The 25,232-nt window shown below is 37.8% G+C and overlaps 1 protein-coding gene across 1 annotated transcript in view; it reads left to right on the top strand.

Moving 5' to 3' along the window:
- The window catches only part of LOC122795737 (dedicator of cytokinesis protein 1-like), a 2,411,902-nt gene that overhangs the window by 2,130,994 nt on the left and 255,676 nt on the right, over positions 1-25,232 (top strand). Inside the window, exon 18 of the mRNA XM_044064047.1 lies at positions 24,103-24,240. Within this exon, the coding sequence (XP_043919982.1) occupies positions 24,103-24,240 (138 nt within the window). The remainder of the gene's footprint in view (positions 1-24,102; positions 24,241-25,232) is intronic.

Here is a 25,232-nt window from a genome sequence, read left to right as displayed (position 1 = left end):
GGGGAGAGTGTTCCAGAGTATGATGTTCCTCTGAAACACATATCTGTCTCATCAACATGCCTTATTTATGTCACAAGCTAAATTTAAATCCTTGAATCTAGTGGTTCTGTTGCTATTCATTTTTTGGATGGGTAAAACATCCAAAAGGGATGGATCTAAGGATGCATTGCATGCCAGACATAGATCTCCTCTCAGCAACCTGTAGGAGAGAGTATAAAGATAGGGCTATAAGCCGATCCATATAGGACAATGTTTTATAATCTGGATTCTCCTGGTAAGGAACCTTTGTGCGCATCCCAAATGTTACATATGTTTGGTCAGGTACATGCTAAAGGGGGCATTATACTCAATGATGGGTCATATAAGGGCCAAATAAAGTTGCACTATAACTTCCTTGAACCTGGATATCATTCCCTTATTTATAAGTTAGAAGACATAGAATGATTTCTTACTACCTTGATCACACAGGAGCGGTCCCAGCATAGAGTCCTGAGGTACACTACTTGTGACCTGTCTGTAAATGGAGGTGTTATCATCAATCCTGACTTCTTGGGTCCTATCTGTGAGTCACTTGGCAATCCAGTGTGTTATGCAAGGGTTCATGCCTAGTTTGGTGACTTTATCAACTGTAACCAAATGGGGATTTGTGTTAAATACCTTAGCCAGGGTCCAGATATGCATTATGTACTGTTATCCCCTCATCAGTTGCCTTTGTAACCTTCTCAAGGAAGTCTACCAGGTTTAGTAGGTATGACCTTCCCTTAACAAAACCAAACTGGGTTGATTCCAGTGTCTCATGGATACCTATGTCTTTGCTGATTATTTCCACGATAATTCATGCCATGGCTTTGCATACTAGACTAGTGAGACTAATATGTCTGCGGTTTCTGGGGACAGCTGATGGCCCATCATTATGAAGTGGTATAACCATTGCAGTCCTTCATTCTCATGGTAGAAAGTCTGTTTTGAGGCTATAGTTAAAAAGTGACTCAAGTAGTCCTGATAGGTCATGTCTCCAGCTATATCGGAGGCATACAGTTTAGAAGAAAATGAGCTAAGAGACGAGTTGCTTGATTTGGTAGAGATGGATAGACATATTAAGATCAATGATAGAAATAAATTGCAGAAGGTCAATAAAATCCAAAAAGTTAGAAGTTTGATAAACAAATCAACACAGTAATTAGGATAGTCCATAGAGATTCATGTGACATAACAGAAGTAAATAGGATATATTACTCTGCAGCTAAATTGATAACTGATAAAGTTCTGCCACAAGAACACAGGGTAGTGAGGGAAAGGAAGGGGAGAAATTGAATGCCATCATGGAAGTCTCGAATAGAGAAAATTATAAAGCAATTGAGACAACAAGTGCCACTGTTGGATGAGTATAGCAGAGGGAACAGATCAACAAAGATACTAGAAAGTTAGATGTGATAAAGGCAATGCACAGTCTTAGAACAGATAAGGATCTATAATGCACTACTGCAAACAACAAACTAAAAATCTCAGCACAGGCGGAAAAACTTTGAAGAAACACACATAAATATAAAGGAAAAGTACACAATAAGCAATTCATTGAAGACCCAAAACAGTTTTATAGAGAATTGAGAAAGAAGGTAAAAGGAAATGAAAGACCACAAAAAAGAAGAAATAGATACATTTTGGAGAAATATTTATGAAGATCCTGTGGAATATAACAAAGATGCTAAATGGACAGAAGAAGTAAAAGAAAGAATAAAAAGTTTAAAGGTACAAGATATGAAATGGGATGAAGTAACACCCAGAGACATTGAAAGAAAGTTAAGAAAAGCCTCTAATTGGAAAACCCCAGACCCAAATGCAGTACCTAACTTTTGGTTAAAAGTATTAACATCTTTGCACGAAGATTTAGCCATGAGTAAGAACTATTTATATGTCACCCTGAACAGACTCCAACCTGGCTAATAATAGGAAAAACAATGCTCCTACTTAAGAGTGAACCTGCAAGCTACACTAAAAACTATAGACCAATAACTTGCCTTTCCGACGACATATAAACTATACACTGTAAGTGATGCCGACAGAGTGTATAGTCATTTAGAAGAAAACTCAATTATGGCAAAAGAACAAAAGGGCAATAAAAGAAAGTCATATGGAAAAAGGATCACTTGTTGTTAAAGTCATAGTGGAGAACTGTAATAAGAGGAAAAATCTAAGTATGGCATGTACTGACTACAAAAAAGCATTTGATAGTATCCCACATTCATGGATAAAAGAATGCTAAAAAATGTATAAGACACCCTACACTGATCAACTACATTACAGTGACCATGAAGCAGTCGCAGAACACTTTGCAATTAAGCCATGATAAAGGACAAATTATTATCTCATGTATATAAATTCAAAGGGGGATATTCCAAGGTGACTCTCTGTCACCATTGCTATTTTGCCTTTTCCTTAAACCATTAAGCTGCCTACTTAACAGCTTAGGCCATGGCTATAATTTAGCTCCTAGAAAACAACAGAATATAAAGACTTCTCATCTTCTCTTTGTCAATGATTTAAAACTGTATAGCTCATCAGATAAGGAACTGAAAGAACAACTGCAAGTTGTCAAAACTTTTTCAGATGATATAAGAACGTCTTTTGACCTTGATAAATGTGCAAAAGCAACCTTTAAAGCAGGAAAACTGCAGCACCAAGAAAACATTAGTATGTGATATAAAAGAATTTGAGCAAGAGGGAGTGTATAAATATTTGGGAATTGATGAAGGATCAACAATAAAACTTGAACTAATGCTATTTCAGCTTAGTAAGGAATACTTTATATCGCTCGTCTAGTCAGGATGTAATAGATGAGACTTTGTGGGTTCTGTTCAAGCAGCTTTATTATGTACAAACACATCACGATTGAAGCTTATTAACTTTAACTTAGGTAAACTTAGGTCAACTTAGGTAAACGTATATACAAACTACTATTGCATTCATACATGCTCACTCTCTGGCTGCACTCTCAAAATGGCACTGGGTATAACACATGTCTGCTGTTTATACATGCACGTTCATCACTTGCTATACTTCTTAAAGAAACATCACATACACTGCTCTACATCCTCCCTTGAAAAGTAGACCATGCAATGCTGAGAATATTAGTTGACATGCAAATACAAATAGCTTTTGTCATGCTTTTATACAGATCTATGTACGTATATACAGTTATGTCCAAGTCGCTGTGTATTTCACACTAGGTCTGAAAGTGCAACCAATTCATGTGACATAAAACTGAGAATTAGACTTAGCAAATAAAATTGTCTCTGCTGAATGTTCAACATTAGGAATATCGGGAACATTATTAGAGTTGGAATCAGAAGGTAAGACGTTCTGGAACAGGAACATTGTTTGGATTGCACTGAGATCTACAGCATGTATCACAGGAACAATGCTGTGATATTGATTCTGGTACAGGAAGATGTCTGCGGTTTCTCCTGTACTCCACACCCACAGATTCTACAAAGTAGGATCTCGGCCCAGTACATATTCCTGTTACTTCATCAATCTGGTCGAAACCTTTTACCGTTTGTATCCTCACTGTCTCTCCTTCATTCAGTGGATGAAGAAATCTGCTCAATTTATCATAACTGGACTTTTGGATAGAACGCTTCCTGAATAATTGGGCTCTGATGGTTCTGTTGTTTTTAACTTTAGGCCTCAATAAATTGGAACTAATAGGCAGTATTGTTCTAGTTTGCCTGGATAGAAGTCTCTGAGCAGGCGAGCCAAGTATATCGTCACGAGGAATGTTTCTGAGATTAAGTAAATTCAAAAAGCCATCAGTATTGTCACGCTTTGACCTTTCTAGTAATTGCACTCTGCACTGCTAGTCCATTTGAATTTGGATATTCTGGACTACTAGTAACATGTACAAAGTCCCATTCTCTTGCAAATTTCTGAAATAACTGACTAGTAAATTGGGTACCATTGTCAGAAATAACTTTGTGTGGACTACCATGGACTGAGAAATGACGTTTCAACTTAGTGATAACAGGGATTAGGTAGTAAGTCAATCTCAAACCAGTTCGAATAAGAGTCTACCAATACTAAGTAATGCTGATTGTTCCACTTAAATATATCAGTGGCTACTGTTGACCAAGGTAGTTCAGAACTTGACTTAGCTGAAGTGGTTCTCTTTGTAAATGCAGTTTAGTACTTTTGCATAATGGACAAGAAGAAAGTACTTTATCAATGTCTTTCACTAGTGAAGGCAAAAATACTAGTTCTCTTGCCTTCTTTTGGTAGATTCGGAACCTGGGTGACTATGATACAAAATCTGGATATATTCATGTTGTAAGGAAGCAGGAACAACAAATTTAGGACCTTTGAAAATAATACCATATTCCATCAACATCTCATCTTTAAAGAAAGAAGGTTTGCACTCCAGGTGGTGCACTAGATTGCTTTGACAGCCATCCAACATTAATGCAGTGGTTGAGCGTATGCAAAATTGGATCGGTCTTTGCATGGTCTCTCAGCTCATCAAGTCTCATGGTAGAAAAACGATTCACTGTCATTACGTCAAAGTCAAAATTCTCTGTGCCTAGTTGTTTCGTTGTATTTCTGGGCAATCTGCATAACGTATCAGCCAGATAAAGAAGTTTGCCTTTTACATAGACCATTTTGAAGTTGTACTTTTGTAATTTGAGCATCATTCTTTGTAATCTCACTGCAGCTGAAGGTATAGTTGGCCTTAGAATAGTAACTAGAAGTTGGTGATCAGTTTCAATCTGAACAGCTTGACCATAGATATAAGCATGAAACTTTGAACATGCAAATACTACTGCCAAAAGTTTTTTGTCAATTTGAGCATATTGCATCTCAGTTTGGGTAAATGTTCTAGATACATAGGCTACTGGTCTGCTTTCTTGAAGAATAACTGCACCAAGACCAAATTTTGAAGCATCACAGGAAAGAATAACTGGTTTATTGACATCATAGTATCTTAATGTAGGTGGGGTGGCACTTTTCTGCTTAAGGTCTCCAGATGCTTTCTGGTGCTGTACCAACCAAGGCCAAGTAACATTTTTATGCGTTAGTTGTCTTAAAGGTGCTGCTTGCTTAGACGGATCTGGTCTTAAGTCAGTGCTGGTAAATAAATGACCTATATATGCAACTTCTGGTAGCCTGAATTTGCACTTTAGAGGATTGAGTTTTAAGTTCACTTCACGTGCTCTGTCTAAAACTCTCTTAAGGTTTTTGTCATGCTCTGCTTCACTGTTGCCTCCAACCAATCACTCATCTACTACTATGGCACAAGGATAACCTGAAAAAAATTGCTCCATTGCACGCTGGAAGACTTCACTTGCAGAATTTATTCCAAATGGCATCCTCAGGAATCCATATCTGCTAAATGGGGTACTGAAAGTGGTCAGTGATGAGGATTTACAATAAAGCATCACTTGCCAAAATGAACTTTTTGCATCAAAGACATAAAAGCAGTGTTATTCGATATTGCGGCTATGACCTCTTTGACTGTACTCATTGGATGATGCAGTCTCTTTAATGCTTTGTTCAAGTCTCTTGGATCAATGCATATTCTGATTTTATCTGAGCCATTTTTTGTGGGCTGCTACCATGGACAACACCCATTCAGTTGGTTCTATAAATGGACAAATTACACCTTGCTGCACCATTTATCCAAGTGGGCTTTGACTTTATCTTGCATAGCTATTAGAACTTTTCTTGCTGGTCTGACTACTGGACTGATCTCTGGGCCTAACTTCATAGAATGCACAACTGGAAGTGTGCCCAACCTGTCATCGAAAACACAGCATACCCTGAGAAAACGACTTCAGAAAAATTGGAACTAGGATATGAGCTTATAAGATGAACTTCTTTGGTAAAAGAAAGAAAATTCATTTTCAAACTGTCTCTGAGACCCAATAATGACTGCACAGGTCTTCGGACTACATAGAATAACATAGCCAAATAACATGAGAGCACTAACGAGACTTCAGTTTGAATTTCCTTACCTCCATAAGCAACAAATTTTGCACTACTAGCCACATTGAGTTGTTCTTTAGTTCTCACCTTAGCAAATGTGTCTGGAGATATAACATTACACTTTGAACCAGTGCCTACTTTAAGATCTGTTGATTTACCCTTGATCTGGACAGTACAAAACACTTTGTTCTTTGCCAACAAATTCACTGCATCAACCTTTTCATCAATTACTGATACATCATCTACACAGAAAGTAGAGTTGCAGCTCCCTATATGATCAACTTGCTTTTTCAAGTGATTCTTCTTTATAACTGTGTGAGGTTTACTTGATTTGGAAAATTTTTGAAAATGGTTCCATTTTTTACACTTGCGAAATTGCTGACCAAATGCTAAGCATTTCTCTCTTTTATACTCATAATTGGCACCACAATTGCGACAGTTAACAATAAAGCTGGATTTGGGTTTTGCTGACTTATGCTTGTACTGCACTGAGCATGCGCCTTTCTAAGCACTTGCTGGAAAACTACATGGTTTCCTTGGTGGACCAGCAGGGGCTGTGGCTGCTATGTGCTTATGCCTGCTTTTGTTTGCCACGTGTTGCAATGCTGTCTATATTTGCTCTGGAGCCTGCTGAAACCATGATCTTATCACTTGCAAGCATACTTGTTTGCCTTTCTGTAACCTTATGGATTTGGCAAATCTCAATAGCTTTACTCAATGTTAAATCACTGTCACAAAGCAAAATCATTCTCACAGCAGCACTACTAATACCACAGAAGCCTTCCTTTATCAACTCATCTTTTAAGTCACCAAACTGACACATTTTAGCTTTGTTTCTCAGGTCAGTAATTTAAGCTGCAAATGTTTCTCCTAGTTTCTGATCTCTTGTGTAAAACAAATGCCTCTCTAATGTAATATTTGTCTGGGGGTTGCACATTTCTCTGAATTTGCACTTCAAACACTCAGGATCTTCCCTTGATTCAGCCTGTACAACAATATGACAATTTTCACCTTCTCCCTCATATACTGCTGGTGCATACACAAATGAACACTCTCTTTCAATGGCCTCTGACCCAGCTAGGTTTAACAAAATGAATACCCTGGTGCATGCATCTTTGTCAGAATAAGCTGCTTGTATAAAAATATCATACTCTTGCTCAAATATCCTCCAATTCTCTGCAATATTATGATCAAATACAAGTGGAAAAGACATTCAAAATCTATATGCCATTATTAACACATATCAGTAAAGGATTTCACAAATATGCACAAACACACAGACACACACACACAAACACATACACACATATGCCAGAAATTTATGTCAGTATTCGTAACTTTGCCCAATAGCACAACATGCCTCTGAACAACTGAATTTTGTAAAATAAGTCTCTTGGGCACTGTAATACTCTTGAAATCACTGTACTGTAAGAAATCACCTCTTATCAATGTAAGAAACATTTCAAAATAACTTCACTGTGTTAATAAACTGGACAGAAGAAGCTCGGAGCAAGAAATATTTCGAAGTAATTGCACTTTGTGAATAAACAGTACATGGCAGACTGAAACTTCCCCAAAATGGCAGTACTTTGCTAGATAATTCTTTACAGTGCAAGAAACCCTCTGTAATGGCATCACTTTGCAAATAGACACAACCAGTACAAGAAACTTTTCTAAGTGGCTGTACTTTGACTGTAATTCACAAAATATTTGCACTTTGCACACAAATAAACTCTTCAGAATACATGCACACTAATAAGCACACACTGTAAGCACTTTTACACACTTCAAGATGCTTCAAATAACACTAGTTATGCTCTTAATACAATACAAAGTAGCAGTTATGCCAAAACACAGCAGTTTGCCAAAAGACATGCAGTCACCTTGCTTTATTTATGCTCAATGTGCCCTTTTTGCCCGTATTATATTCGTTTTGCTCATTTAATCTCTTTTCATGCCCATTGTACTTTTCTTGCGCTCGTTTTACTCTAAACATGATCATTTTCTTTTTCTGATAATCATTTTATCAAATACCTTAATTTTAAACATTTTGCTTAATCAATAAACCTTTTGTGCCTCTTGCTTGTTTAATAATGTGGTTTGCACCCTTATAATGCTCCATTTTATATTTTTTTATAAAATAAACTGTTCGTGCAAGTTTTCATTACCTTTGGTTCTTTTCTGGCCCTTTTACGTGCTTGTTTCTTTTAGTTTACTTTCACTGCTATCTCTGCACCTTGTAGCTCTGGATATCAATCTCTGGAATCCCAGTTCTGACACCATGTCACTTGTCTAGTCGGGATGTAATAGATGAGACTTTGTGGGTTCTGTTCAAGCAGCTTTATTATGTACAAACACAGCATGATTGAAGTTCATTAACTTCAACTTAGGTAAAGGTATATACAAACTAGCTATTACATTCATACATGCTCACTCTCTGGCTGCACTCTCAAAATGCACTGGGTATAGCACCTGCCTGCTATTTATACATGCACATTCATCACTTGCTGTGCTTCTCAAAGACACATCGCACACTGCTCTACATGTTAGAAGACTAAAATTAATCATGAAAACAGCACTGACATCTAGGAACAAAATCCAAGCTGCAAACCAGTTTGCTCTTCCTGTCCTAACTTGCAGTTTTGGAGTGACTGACTAGCCCCAAAATGTGTTTGATAGATTAGATAGCAAAACAAGAAGGATGCTTCATGCTCACCAAATGATTTATAAAAATCAGTGCATACCAAGATTATATATTCCCCATCCGAAGGAGGGATGGGCCTCCTTGAAACTGATTATATGCAAAAATCTGCAATCGTGGGAACGCACACATATCTGCTGACCTCACGAGACCCAAATATAATGAAAGTTTTGAAATATGAGGAAAAGAAATCTAAGACAACTTCTCTGCTTAATCTAGCAGAAGCATATTGGTGTCAAGCAGGAATGGAAATCAAACCAGAAGTAGAAAAAAATCAGGCAACAACTGAATGTGCCAAAAAACAAAAGAAAGAATATAAGGTGAAGGACTAGATTAGAAGGCAAGAAATTTGGAAAATGCATAAATATAGTTGCAAGTATAGAAAATGTCTGGAAGAACATCATGTTGATCAGGAACAAATGCAGGAGTAGTTAAGGACAGGCAAATTCAAACTGAGAGATGAAAGGTTAATATTGGTGGCACAAGATAGTGGGCTACTTTCACATTGGTTTACAAAGTCCATTGAACATGTGGGAGAAACAGACAAATGTAAGTTGTTTGTAAAACCAAATTGGAAACAGCTTCACAACTTGTTGCTGGTTAAAAAATAATAATGGCATAAGGACTGTATACTGAAAGGCATAATAATGTGGCAAGACTGTTGCACTGGGGATTGTGTAAACATTATGGTATTGAAATGGCTGAAAAACACTGGAAACATGAGCCACAAAACATCATAGAAAATGATGAAGTCTACATCACATGGGATCACCCATTACCAGCAGTTCAGAAGATAAATGCTAAAAAACCGGATATAGTAGTCCATGAAAAGAAGACAAAAGCAGCACTGATCTTTGAAATTGAAACACCCAGTGACTACAGTGTCTTGTGTACAGAGAGGCACAAAGTCATAAAATATCAGGATCATCAGTCAGAAATGAGAGCAATGTGGAAGAAAAATACCCAGATAGTTCCAATAGTAGTAGGAGCAATGGGTCTTATAAAAAAGAATCTACAATTGCATTTAGATATATTCCCAGTACGTGTAACCTTGTACAAACTGCAGAAGGAGTCATTACTGGGCACATTGCAGGTGCTGCAAAGAGCATTTTTGGCTGACAACAAAGATTGAAACAATACTAATTTCATGAACTTTAATTGTACTTTGACTTAGGAATGGGGTCCATTCCTGTCATGGTATTAGAAACCCAAAAGATTTGGAGAAATTAAAAAGACACATCCCAAGACATTATTGGGGTCCATTGAGGCTGCATTTTTTAGTCTAAGTGAGCACTGTCAGGACCTGCTCCCTATTACTAGTTGGGGGGTATGTTAGGAGGTATATCATGGAGGGAAGCATTGGAGAGTGGGGGGTGAAGTTTGCGCTGAACCTGTCAGCCAAAAAACTCACTTTGCCACTCTGCCCTGTGAAGGTGGCAATACTGACCACCAGTTTGACACAGTCATGTCTGCTGCCTTTGAGACTTCAGAAATAGCTGTTGAAGGCCTTGTGGTTGTCTTTAGCCTGTGAGCTATCTTGACCTCATAACTGGCTTTGTTGGACTTAATTAATCTTCTTAGTTTCCTGTTTAATTTAATTAGGGATCACCTATCATTATGGGAGTTGGTCTTCCTGTTTTTAGCCAAACATGTTTCCTTTTGTTATATACCCTATTAAGGTTAGGCTTCTACCAGTGTGGTTTGTTATTAGAGTTTGTTTTGGGCTTACTTCTAGTAAGTATTGCAGCCTCTATACAGCCATTAACATGGTTGCACAGGGTCTCTGTGAACAATTCTGCATAGGTTGTTGTAAACCTAGGGTTAAAAGGGACATTGAATTGTGATAAACTATTACTTAATAGGATATAGTTTACTTTGGAATAGTTCCCAACAATTACCAGGTTTGCTGGGGTTACCAAGTTGATTTTTATTTCAAAAGAGACAGCTTTGTGGTCTGACATCACCAGTGAGAATGTGACACTGGAGCATGGTGCAGCACTCTCCCATATTACTGAGTACATGGTCTAGTGTGTTTGAACATCTGGTGGGTGCGCACACAATCTGGTCAATGGTACTTGTGGTAATAAAGTCCAGGAATCCTTGTTCCTATGAGTATGAGGCAGTGTATATATATCCCAGTCTATAAGAGGGTAGTTCAAGTCTCCCATGATTGGGGTATTTGGATTAATGGTGAATGTCTCCAGTAGGTGTAAGTAGAAACTATGAAATTCTAGGGACATAGAGAATGACCTATAGCTTGCTAGGATCTGGTATGGGATTTTGTCAGTGGTGATTTGCACATGGATCAATTCTAGTGCATTGTCCTGTTTAACAAATGTAGAGTTATGCTTGTTGCTAAGATTGATTGAGACTCCTCCACCCTTTGGGCCTCTCTAAATATGGGGAAGGTACTGAAGCCTTGCACTGCTGGAGCACTTTCTGTGGATTTAAATCATGTTTTGGTAACAGCACAGATGTCCATATTCTACAAAGTGAGGAGAGCTTTTAAAGTGTGGAGTTTCTTGTTTAGATTCCTAGCATTGAGCAGTAACACCTTTAAGTTTATTTGGGTTTTATATGCTATGTTGGTAGGTTTATCAATTTGGTATTGCCTAAAAAGTCTCTAAGGGGGCGGATAACATTTTAGCGAATATTTGGAAGCCTAGCAGAGATGGGAACAGACCATTCTTGGAAAACAACATGATCTGTTAACCATGTCCTCCCATGTTGACAAATATTGAATCCCCGTGGACAGACACCGGTTACTATGTCAATTACTGAAGTTAATTATGTTTTGTTCATACTGCGGCATCATCCTTGGTGAAGGTAAAATGCTGCCCAATGCAAGGTACATAACTGCCTGAGACACATATTCAGATATATCAACAATGTCTCTCTTCATATAGTTCCTGGAAATACATCTCAGATCACCAATACCTACATGGACAACGATAGCATCATGCTGGTACTTGTGGTGTAGTAACGTGGCAGATCCTGGTTCTAGATGAGTAATTAACCAATATCTTCTCCTTGTTCAGTCTGTTAGGTGGGGCATCTGTGAGTTGTACAATGGAGTCCCATATGACACTAATGTGTTTGCTTGCCTTATGGGCTACACTGGGTGTAGGAGTATGCGTGGTGTTTGGTGTTGCTTTTTGTGAGTTCTTTAGAGATTGATAAGGATAATTATTTCTGTTTACAGGCTTAGGAGGTCATTGAGGTTTGGGAAGATTACTTTTTAGCGCCTCAGCATATGTTGGTCTATGGGTGTGGTGGACACTATGTGTGGTAGATGTACTGTGTGCGTTCTTGGCAACCTTTTTTTTGTATGTGAGATTTTTGCCTTCTGTGAAATTGTGCATGTGCATCTCTCGCATACTGTAAATATCCCATTACAATGTATCTAGTCAGTTTATGACTACACCTGTTAATTACATCTGAATAGATACCAAAAGCACTGTCCAAGTACAACAACACAGATGTATGGGCATAGATAATATACCATGCTGTCTCCTGGTCATTATGAAACATCCTTTATTAGCTATTCAACCACAGCCTTTCCACTGGATATTTACCAGAAGCCTGGTTAACAGCTGTGGTACATCCCATCCACAATGGAGGCCCTAATGTGGACCGTGGCAACTACAGATAATAATCTATTATACTCATTGGTTGCCTGATATGCCCACAGTCTTTTCAGGGAGAACCCTGGAAACAATGTCTGGTCGTGTGACTTGCTCAAAATCATGCAGTATACATATGAAGGTTGAGGGAATCAAACCCTGTATGTACCACAGGAATTACATCTCACAGCCTTAACTGTCTGTGCCAACTGCTAGGTCAAGCAGTCTTAGTAGTATCATTTCAAGATGATGGAAGACAAGTCCATGGACCTCATAAGCAGGGACATAGGGAGCCTACAGTTCCTAGACCCTAACCAGTCTGGCTTTGCAAAAGGTATAGCAAGCTATGAAACCAAGTTGACTTCTAAATAGGCAGAATATCATTAGGTGATGGTAACTCAGTGCACACAGCTTAACTTGATTTGCTAAAGCATTTGACACTATACCCATTCTGTTAACATTGAAAAATTGGACAAACTCAATATAACTCATTTTGCTACTCACTGGACTGCCAGCTAGCTTTCTGATAGACACCCCTTTATTATAGTCAGATACACCATCCTCCAAGAGATTTTTTACCAGTGGTGTACTCCAGAACTCCATTTTAGGGTCATTTATATTTGGTGTTTTCTAATGCCAAATCAGACATTAAAGGCCTCTGGCTGAAAATAAGTAGTGGATGATTACAAGCTTACAGCCATCATCATCATAATCTCCCTTGAAAGACGCTTGTATCCTCCAAGAGTGACTAACTCATACAAACTGGTGGTTTCAGAATCACAGTCTAAAGTTGAATACCAATAAATGTAGAACTGTATAGTTTAAGATTCGGAAATTCCCAAATGCTAAGCATATAAATTATGCCACCCCCATCAAACAGACACTGTCATGAGAGGCTTAGGCTCCTTTGTGAAACAAGCTCTACTTTGACCAACATATAGCCACTTTGCATATCCTAAGAAATTGGAACAACACTGGCAGCTTGACTGAAGACTGAATCCACAAAATTTAATGAAGCGCTTTTCCTCCAATACTTCTTCGAACTTCATCGGATACTAACTATATAGCCTACCTTTCTACTCATGTGTCATTAGGCCCATGTTAGAATACTGTGTTGTCTTTGGTAGATACTTGTCCAAAAACCTAACTCAGCTTGAAAAATTCCAACAGTTCCTCAATAAAAAATGTAGGGTATGAGTGTTTTGTTTCCCAGAACATCTGAACACTTCTATTTTCTGTATCTTCTCCAGACTTTTACAGAGTGATGTATAATCAGCCTACAAAACTGTAAATGACTCAGTGCTACTTGATCTACAAAACCACAAAATTAACAGCAGCAAAAATGCAAGATCAAGGAATCTACATCTATACTGCAGCATAAATAAGTCTTGTTGGCATGATATATACCTCTCCCAAAGAAATCAAAACTTTAGAACAAACTCCTATATTCTGTAATACAGAGCTCATTTCTCTCTGTCTTCAAATCTAACTTTGAAAAGATAAGAAACCACAAATTTACCTCAGGCCTACCCTCCATCCCTTATGGAGAGTTGGATCCATTAGTGAGAACACAGTGGGTAGATTTCAAATGGCTTATCTGGTCTTTCACCCAGTGGTATCTTCTGACCTTACAAACCTATAAGTCATTTTCATACATGAGCAGAACACAAAGATGTAATGAAAGCATTTTTTTCTGGTGGAAGCATGCTCCTCTGTACCTCCATGTTGGTGGTCTTTGCCCCACACCCCTAATTGTATTATTCACATTCCGAGGACACTGCAGCTCATAGAAGGAGTAATATTTTAAGCACAAAAAGTATAGGTCTTTGTGTGAGAAACTGTGACCTCAGAGTCCTTACCAATAATTATAACTCATGCATAGTGACATTGCTGTAAAATGTAATGAGCAAACAAATATGAAGACACAAAACAAAGAGCAAGCATTCTTGAGAAAATAAGAAACAAACATGCATGAACTGAAAGTAGGGCTATAGCTCTATAGTTGTAGATAGCAGTTATTCAGTTCATTTGTGTAAATGGCTGTGGAAAAACCCTTTGACAACATTCCCCAGGCTGAAACTGTAAATGGGTTTAAAGACATAAATGTAGACACCTGTTTTGAAAGATAGATAACAAACAGGCTGACAGAACCAAAGCAGTGAAAGTGGCAGATGGCACCGCAGAAAAAATGAGTACTGGCATTCCTCTGGACTCAGTGCTGGTACCCCTTCTGTTCTGTAGTTCCTTCTTGGATCTCCAAACCACTAACCCATTTGTATCCCTGTGCAAATTTGTCAGTGACTGAAAGCTGGGTGTTTGTTTGCTCATCTGATATTATGTTGTTACAACAAGGGCTTAACCACACAGTTTCAGTGGTGTGTTAGAAACAGGCTTAAATTAAATGCATAGAAGCTCAGTATTGTCACCTTTGATAAACAAGTCTTGTCAACAGCTTATGCATAGTCAGTCCCCCACTCCATTGTGATGCAGTCTTCAGAGATCTCAGCCCTTTTTGTAAAAAAATCCCTATATTTTGACAACCATCTAGTAGCAGTAGTCGGGAAATCCTTCTGTCTAACCCAATTAATAACTAAAGGTATCTCGTCAAGGTCAAAGGAAGTTATCATTCCTCTATACTCTACCCTGATTGGATCAGTTACAGAATATAATGTACTTTTTAATATGTATCTATTCAAATGCATCATGCAGCTTAAAAGAACCCAGAGGTACCTAACTAAAATGACCACTGGACTAAAGACTGTTATCTACCAAGACTGGATTGAAGCTCTATTCCTCCACTCTTTTTGTTACTGACTCCTGCATGGTGATTTCTGTCTAGGTTCCATGCTGAAAAATAAATAACTCCAAAACACATGCGCTAACGACTTGGAATTTCCATCAATAAATAAATACGACATGCTGGATGGACAGATTTATTACTCAGCACTTCCTCTTCTCTAGCATTCATCTAATATAAAATAGAAAATACCATCATTTTCTTTAAGAAACACCCTGGCACTTGGATGGCTGCTCACAAATTCATCCTCAGCCAGACTTGTTTTGCTCTCCTTAAGGCAGAAGTTTGCTAAGAGGGGATTATTGACAAAATGATTATGATCCATGAATTGATTCTGCCGTGTAGACTCTATGAATCTATAAATCAAGTCTCAGTCATTCAAATGAATTAGAGAAGGTAGAAGATTCCACAGAAATAGAATAATATATTTGCAAAGGAGCATAAGAAACTGATAGCTCCTTTTACTAGTCAGGACCTAAACTACATAAAGCAAAAAAGTCACATGAAGAATCCTGAATACAAATGAAGCGGTTACCACTAGACAGCCTAGATCACACAACATGGAATATATGACAGAACCTAGATGATGCTGCTAAAACCCCTGTCAGTGAATTCTGGATTCACAGAAGTCTGGAAGGTAAGTATCAAAAATTCCTTGGTAAAGAGCATTGTCATAGCCCACACATAAGAACACTAATGTGTGAATAACTTAAGCCAGGTCCTCTGATGGAATCAGGTCTTTAATCTGCATGATGTTATTCAGATGGAGGTATAAAGACTTGACAGCCACTGACACGTGATCATCTGATCATCAAAGGATACAATGCTAAGATATTTCTTTTTTCCTAATCCACCGGAACACACAATAGATCCACTTCCTGCACTCAGGTGACTCACTCATTCCTTATGGGGCGAAAAACTGATTTTGTCTTATAGGCCACAGTGCTCTGATCCATTTGTTCCCTGTTTAGTGAGCCTAGTCAGCACTTTTCTTCCCCTGGAAGGTGAGGATCATGTGTTAGAAAGTGGGCAGTCTGTAGATCCTGTGGACTTTCCCTAACGCCATTTCCTGGAAGCGGTTTATGTACTCCCCTCCCCACCCACACCACCTGACTAATGCATCTTAAACCCTAACCTTTCCCCTGTCCTTAATCCCAACACAATGCCTTGGCTTAGGGCAAGAAATCTTTTTCATAACACTACCACAGCATGCACACACAGACACTATATACAGCTGCACACATGCACAACATTTTACCCGTCCTTTTATCTAACCCTTACTCTAACCATAACCTGAAACCACTCACACAGACACTTCTACCATTTATCCACTTACATAACAATTAGCCTAACATTAACCTGCAAACACACACTCCTATCTCCTAATCCGAAAGCTTTGTCATTAAGAACTGAAACCTACACATACTTCCCACAATCCATATTCCACCATTAAGCACATGCATCCCTTGACAAAATTGCTATTTGATAAATTGTGTATAAGGCAAGTTATACATACCTGACACATTTTTGATAAGAAAGATGTTAGATGAACTGCAGTTGATAGCTAGATATATTTATATGTGTGCGTATAATTGTATGTGCGTGCATATTTCCTGTGAAAATATTGCTTAGTATGGCTGGTTTACTCTTTGGAGTCTACAGTTGTAATGATACTTTATAATGTGAATGTTTGTAGTGGAAAATGAAGACGTAGCCAACCATAATGTAATTGTTACTGGAGCCTTTAGAATGCTGAATTGTACACAGCTCAGATGAGCTAAAGTGAAAACAATTGTTGTCTACAGTGAGTTGTAGTAAAAGTAACAGTATTGCTTTAACTAAGATGTATATGTAATATTATACACTGTGTTTAAAGTTATCACGCATGACTTTATTTCCAAGTTTTGAAGTCATAAAAGCAGCACATTTTCTAGTATATTTTTAAATGTCTGCTTATCTACAGAATTAATTTATGGGAATAAAAGGTATCTGTGTACTCACTCAGTGTTCAGCCTGTGAGTGGCAGGATGTGACGGAAGGTAAAGTAGAGCATTGCATTTCATGGTGGCAAAACATTTCTGGATCACAAAATGCCATTTTTCTTACTACTCCTGCATCAAGTTGCACTGTGCCAAAACAACAGAAGCATATTTCTTTTAACTTCTTTTATTTTTTTCTCTATTCTTTTATTTTTTTTCCTGTATTCTTACTGTCATCTGACTCCACTTTCAATGCTGCAACTATCCATGTAAATATGTATATGTCCTACTTTAATAGCTACTCTTAAATATCTTGTATATTTACACTTATCTACCTTGTTTAACCACTATGTACATATCTGATCTGCCGTATACATTTTTTTTTGTCTATTTATTGCTTTTCCTTTTCTAATTTTTAAGCTGGGATTATTGTGGAAATTTTCTCCTCAGGTCTGCACTGAAAATGGGCTTCTGGCGCATATGGTCCAACCTGGTTAACAAATGTCAAATAAATAATTAAATAAATAAATATTTATGTTATAGCTCTGCAAAACCAGGCCATTATCTTACTAACAGATGATAAAAGATTGCAATAAAATTATTTAACCCACCATTATACGTGGTTACTGTTTTTCAACATTTCATGCAACTTATTTTTCTGATTTGTACTATTTTACAGCTTTCAAAATATTTTTTCCTTCATTTATTCCCTTATTATAGCAGTTTTATTCCATTTTTTTTTTTCATTTTTTTCTCATTGTATTACACTATAATTGTTTGCTTTGCACTTTCCTTATGATCGGTATGATAATATATTTCATATAATTTATCTGTTAGGTTTTTAAAACCCACAATATTTCTTTCTTCTAGTTGCTTTTTGCTTTCTTTGTATAAAATTATATTACAGTGATCTTTCTCATCACTATTCATTAAATAATTTTTCAATTTACTTGTCTCTGGTGACTGGGATGTCCAACTTGGCAGAGTCCATTTACAGTGTAGACCTGTGGAGAAAATACACAGACAATACTGAAAACTGGCCATTAAGCAAAATACAGTACAATTCAGTGAACTATAATATTGGTAAAAAGGGGGGGCTACAGTTAACATACATAGTACAGCAGTAGTGGTGATATTCTAGACATAAGTAAATTCGTAAACATGGTTCAGGTAATCCAAAACTGAGTACTTATGGTGGCAAACATGCACTGTAAATACCAGCACAGTCATGCTTTCTATGGAAGATTCAATTTCCAGTACCTTCATCTAAGAATAAAGTTCAAGCTGTAAATCAGACTTGTTCTTCCTCTTCTAACTTACAGTTTTAGGGTGATTGACTGACCCCAAAAAGCACTAGGTGTGTTAAACAAGAAAACAAGAAAATTGCTTCATGCTTATCAAATAATACATATGCAAAAACATTACATAGCAAGATTATATATCCCTCAGTCTGAAGAGAGTATGGGGGCTCACTGAACAGACTATATTTATAGGTCTACAATCATGGCACTGCATATATATTTGTATATTGACAGACCCAAACATAGTGAAAGTTCTGAACCATGAAGAAAACAAGTCTAAGATGTTATCTTTGCTCAGATTAGCAGAAACATTTCAGAAAAGGAATGGGAATGGAAATCAGACTAAAAATGGTCAAAAGTAAGTGGCGACAGAAAGGGCCAAATACAAAAGCTGTATAAGTAACATGACCAGTCAAAAAAGAAAGAAAACTGGAAATGCAAGTACAGACATCTGCTAGAACTACACATTGATCATGATTTGACACCTGAATGGCAAAGGAGACATGAATTTAAACCAAAAGATGTGGGCTGCATACATATTGCTTTACAAAGACTATAGAAAAAGTGGGGGACACTGACACGTAGATTCTGTAATACAGAAATAGAAACAGCGGTGCAAAACGTATAGCTTAAAGGCAGCTGTGAAACACTGAAAACATAAACCACAAAGAATTACTAAAAATGAAGACGTTCTGATCACGTGCTCACAGTAAAGAAAGCTGAAGCAAGAAAACCAGATCCTGTAGTAAAACAGATAAAAGTAACATTAATCACTGAAATCGTTACACCTAATGATTATAGTGTCCTGCATACCGAGAGATATAAAGTTATAACATATCAGGATATGCAAGCAGAAACTAGAGCAATGTAAAATAAAAACACCCCGATAGTTCCAGTAGTAGTAGTAATAGGAGCAACAGGGCTAATAACAAATATAATTGTCTGATATGCTTAAATACTCTACCAGTACATATATGAACTGCAGAAGTAGATGATTCTGGATACATTGTAAGTGCTGAAAAGAGTACTCTTATAGGTTCATTGGTTCATAGTTGGGTACTAAGCTAGCTACCCTTGTGGGCCATTTTAAGGGTATCCAGTTTCCCTTTTTCTGCTCAAAACAACCTATCCCATTTGGTTATAGATTAGTCTTCCCCATCCCATGGTTAAGAATTATATACTACCCCTAATGAGAATAACTGCTATCATACCATAGATAATTTGAAGTGACCTATGCGTGGGATACAGCATTTAAGAGCTGCCTCTCTCCATTAGTAGTATGGGGGGCAGTCCTGGAGTAAATATTCTCTTTCCCATCCATAGGTATAATTTGCACTTGAATATGAACAGGTATGAACTTTGCTTTATTTGGATGGGGAGTACGTTCCAGAGGAGCAGTATCCTCTGAGAGATATACATGTCCCTCCAAACAATTTTGTTCATGTTGCAAAAGAGATTTAGATCCCCAGACCAAGTATTTCTAATGCATTGCTGATGTGCAGTAAATCCATCAGTAATGGGTCAGAGGAGGCTTTGTATGCCAGGCACAGGTCACCTCTTAGCAGTCTGTAGGATACCAAGTATAATGACAGAGCTTGAGTCGGTCCATGTAGGACATGTTGTTTAGGCCTCGTATCCTTTTAGTACAGTATCTCTGTGGGTGTTCCAGTCATTGCATGTGTCTGGACAGATACATGCCAAACAGGGCATTATATTCAGTGATTGGCCTAATGAGAGTTGAGTAAAAGGGGGCAATGACATCCCTAGATCTAAACACAATCCCTTTGTTTATAAGCTCTGCAATGTAGAAGGACTTTCTTACCATAATAGATACAAGATGGTCAAAAGTTAGACCATCTTGGCAAACATCAAAGACTGAAGCTATATAAAACTCATGAACTTTAAAATACCTTTACTTAGGAATGGAGCCCATTCTTGTCATTGTAAAACTGTAAACATTTAGAGAAATTAAAAAAGGAAGAAATTGTTCAATGGTCAATAGATTACAAATGTATACATGTCATGTAAGTAATGAAAAATGTGTAGAATTTTCAACATATATAATACAGACTTTCTATTTTACTGACAACATTATTGATAATTATATCAGTTACTCTTTTGAATTGCCTTCAACATATTGTGGATATTATGAATCCCTACAACAGCTAATGTCTTGGACAGTAAACAATGAACTTTCCTATTTGCTCTATTATTTGCCATTATTTCAAGGTTCAATTTTCAGTACCTTCATCTATCTCTCACCTTATTATGCTGACATTAAGATCTGAGAATCATCTAATTAAAATACTCAGTTTCATTTATTATTCATGTTATTGTGTCTGTGCTCACTAATAAAATGTTCTTCTCTTTGTCAAATTATTCTGAATTTTATCTCCTTGGTTTCTAAGATATAACTCACTAGCTCTGAACTCGGCCACTGCCAATCATTGTGGTTATCTCCTAATTTAGTATGCTTCATCCTGTCCTGTATCATATCTTCATTTCTAGAATCAATTTTTTTTACATCTAAACCAAAGGAGAACCTGATTATCATTAATCAAAAAAACTGAGTTTGGATTCAGATGGCCTGTCCATATTTCCCAGTCACAAACTGCTAATTTCTTAGTAAAGTTCTTGAAAAGATGGAATATATGCAGCCCGATTCCTGTTCCAAATAGCATGACACCTTCTGCCCATTTTAGCCCAGGACAGAGAACTGAGTTCCCAAACATCGCTCATGAAGAAAGATCAGTTATTTAATTCTGGTTCTATTTGACCTCTCATCACTGTTTGGCAAAGGAGATCGTGATATCCGCCTAGCGCAGCTAAGTCATTACTGTGATTTTTCACGTGTGGTCTTACCTTTCTAGATGACATTCAATGTGGAGTACCACAAGATTCAACACTCAATCCTGCATTGTTTACTTTGAACATGTTGCCTTTGTTGAATTAATCTAAAGGGCAAGTATTCGTCTATCATTTCTTTGATGATAAAATACAAGTATACCAGTTTTCCCTGACAGTATCCCTGGCTGTGTTCTACATGAACTACAGAGTGAACTGGCACCTCACCTGTGTGCCCTGTTCAAGCACAGCTTCACCTCAGGCTTTGTCCCTACCAAATGGCACACTGCTACAGTCATCCCTCTCCACAAAGGAGGAGTGACTACAGACCCTGGAAACTATCACCCCATTAGCCTGACAAGTCTGATATGCAAAGCTGTGGAACGCATTATCATGGACCTAATAAACAAATATATAGGAAACCTCCAAACTTTGGATCCCACACAGTTTGGTCTTTTGAAGGGTAGATCATGCCTGCTTAACCTGGTCAACTTCTTTGAGTCAGTCACCAGAGCTGTGGATGAAGGCAAGGTGGTTCATACAGCCTACCTTGATCTGGCCAAGTCCTTTGAAACCATTCCCCACTCAAGAATCATAGAAAAACTCACTAAGCTAGGCATCAACCCCTATATTACTAGGTGGGTTGCAAATTGGCTCACAGATAGAACCCACAGTGTGAAAGTAGCTGACTCCAAGTCAGACTGTCGACCAGTCATGAGTGGAGTCCCACAGGGTTCGGTCCTGGGTCCTCTCCTGTTTGGTATCTACTTCTCTGAAGTCCAGGCCAACACGAAGGGACTCTGGCTGACAAAGTTCACAGATGATTGCAAGTTGGGAGTCATAATTAACTCCCTAAGTGATGTTGACATCCTACAGAAAGGCCTCACTGAGACCAATGACTGGTGTCAGAACTATGGCCTTAAGCTCAATGCCAAAATTTGTGCCATCACCCCCTTTGGGAAAAACCCGGTTCCCATGAATTACCACATCGATGGTAGTCCACTGAACACAGAAGGTGTCATAAGAGATCTAGGAACATAGGTTGACACCAACCTCTTTTTTGACCACTACATTGCCAATGTGGTCAGAAAGTCCTTCTATGTGGCACATCTCATTATTAAGGATTTTGCATCCATGAAGAAAGAGGTCATTGTCTCCCTCTACTCTTCCCTCATTAGGCCAGTCATCGAGTACAATGCCCCATTTGGCATGTACCTCACTAAACACCTGCAACAACTGGAGAAGCTGCAAAAGTACCTCACAAATAGGATCCTAGGCCTTAAACATTTGTCCTATATGGACAGACTCAAAAAACTCAAACTATTCCCTGTCTCATATCACCAACTTAGAGGCGATCTCTGCTTGACTTACAAAGCCATGTCTGACCCAGGTCTGTTAGAAATGCTACATCTAAAGAAATCCCAATCCCTCCGCACTACATGCTCCAGAGACCGCAACCTCATTACCACAAACAGCAGAACAAGCTGGAGGGACAGGTTCATAACCCACAGACTACCCATGCTATGGAATAGACTTCCCATACATGTCAAGCAGAGTGCCTCACTGGCCCTCTTCAACAGAAATCTTGATGAGTAGATGAGAAATAGAAAATTCACCCTGGGGATCACTCCAGTGGCTCTACTTAATAGAGGCACTGGGAACTAAGGTTGGGTGGCATGATGACAAGGTAATCCTATGGGCTAGGCTTGTAAAGGCTCCAGGGCCATTAGCCTAGTACATACCTATGAACCTATGAACCCTCAGGAGTCTATGGCTGCTGAGAATTCTCTGATTGATAATCTTAACTGCAACTGCCACTGCATGTTTTTAACTGGCTTAACCTCAACACTTCAGTGATGAATACCATGGCAATTCATGTCACTTTCTGAGATTCATATGCTACAGTTCAACCTCCTATATATTTACTGAGGCAACAAGCTGGAATTTGTATTAAAACTACGTAATTTTGTCATGTCTTAATGACAGACCAACACTTAAAAAGATGTTGGCACTCACGTCTTTCTGTTTCCATTATGGGAATTACCAATGTTATATTCACTGAATTATATTGTATTGTGCTTATTAAGCACCTTGTTATATCTGAAAACCAACCATTTGTTGTTTTTGCCTTTGTTTCTTCTTGCTTGAGTTATTGCAACTTCTTATAGCCAAGACTGACAGAATCAGAACTTGACCACTAACAGGTGGTACAAATCCCTGTAGCCTAGCTACTAACTGGCACTTGTCATCACCACATTATACTGGTTTTATTAAGTCTGTATTGGCTACAGATTTCATAACATATTACATGTAAAGTTCTGATTCTTGTTTACTTGGCTATATATATTAAAGATCCCCACTATCTGAGAGACATTCTGGTTCTACATAATGCTTCTTGTGACCACTGTTCTGCCTCTAAAATTGCTGGTAGTTCCCAGCAGTATGTCCTGACTCCTTCTGCATTCATTCCTTTGACTTAAAGGCCTCTCTGCCTTGTAATTCACTATTGTTACAGCTTTATGACACCCCTACCTCAAGTGTATTCATGAGGATCATAAGGTTTTATCTGTTTGATTTAATTTTTAAATGTTGAATTTAGCTGCTGTGACCATTACTCCTCTTTTGGATTGTTCATTTGACTTATGAGTAACTGTTTAATTGAACTGGGTTATATGTGTTTTAACAGCACTGAGCATAGGATTTAAGGTTTTAAATAAATTTGAACTAGAAACTTGAATATCTGCTGTGAGAGGTAAATTTAATGTAAAATGGCTGAATATACAAATCACATGCAAGTAGCTATTCTCTTATGATTTTGATCCATAAATGGTTTGAAAACTCTCTTAACTGGCAATTGTTTTGCTTCAACTTTCTCTGCTAGACACCACTTTTAGAAGAAGGCATCCATATCCATGGCAAAAAAGTCACAGAGGACTTGAAGCCTTTCCATGTACGACTAGAGGAATGCTTTGCACAGCTGAAGGCCAAAGTGGAAAGTCAGTATGGTGTACGAGAACTGGTAAGCAGCAGTAAGCTCTTAAGTTTTTCAAAATCGAGTAAGTCAAAAAGTCTACCTCATTCCAGAAGGAAAGTGGGTGCGGAGGATAGAATTAATGTTAGTTTAATTAGAGATGGATGCTGGCCACGGCAAATACATGAAAGGAAGAAGAGCATTGTGTCTATAACTCAATAAAAAACAGTATTAGACATTACACCTTCAATGAGATCTCTCTCTATAAGATGATGATAAATTAAGTGTTAATCATCATACTGTTAAAGTTTTAATGATGCAAGTGCACTTAGGAATAGAATAAAAATAATGTTATTTAATTTACTGTATGTCATTACTGTGCAGATGATTTACATGGCTCATATATAAAATGACAGGGATACAGATACATACATATACACACACACACACACACACAGACACACACACACTCACACACACACATATATATTATATATGCATACAGGATTCCATGCATTCCAACTAATGTCAGTTGTTCTAAACTTAGAGTCTGTTCCTTTGGTCTAAGTACATTTGGTCTAAATGCATTTGCTTTAAGTGTGGAGTTTAAGTTTACATTGATATTTCTTTCACGGACTAGTGTATTTTTGACTGTGTACATTTAGTTTTTTAATATTATTATAAGTGAATCCTGGTTTAGACTCACTTACACAGCTATAGGTATACTGAAATGTGGGTGTTCTTTGTGAGGTCTCACACAGTGGGTTATGGGAGGTTGCTGTTTTACACTATTTACTTTTGTCCATGGAGCCGGAATATATAATTATCATTTCATGTGTGCGGTGAAGGGGAAGCCTCCTCCCCACAAAAACACTGTTTTTTTTTTCAAAGTAGTTTTGGTGTTTTGAATTTTAGATAAATGAGTTTAAGTGTACTGAATTTAGATGGAGAGATTTTTAGATAAATCAATATAGACCCTGTGTGAGTATGTGTGTGTGTGTGTGTGTGTGTGTGTGTGTGTGTGTGTGTGTGTGTGTGTG

Source organism: Protopterus annectens, chromosome 2.part2 (assembly GCF_019279795.1).
Source record: "Protopterus annectens isolate FY-2018-M chromosome 2.part2, PAN1.0, whole genome shotgun sequence".
Lineage (NCBI taxonomy): Eukaryota > Metazoa > Chordata > Ceratodontiformes > Protopteridae > Protopterus > Protopterus annectens.
Note: the sequence above shows the minus strand (reverse complement) of the source record. Positions and strands in the feature narration are given on the sequence as shown.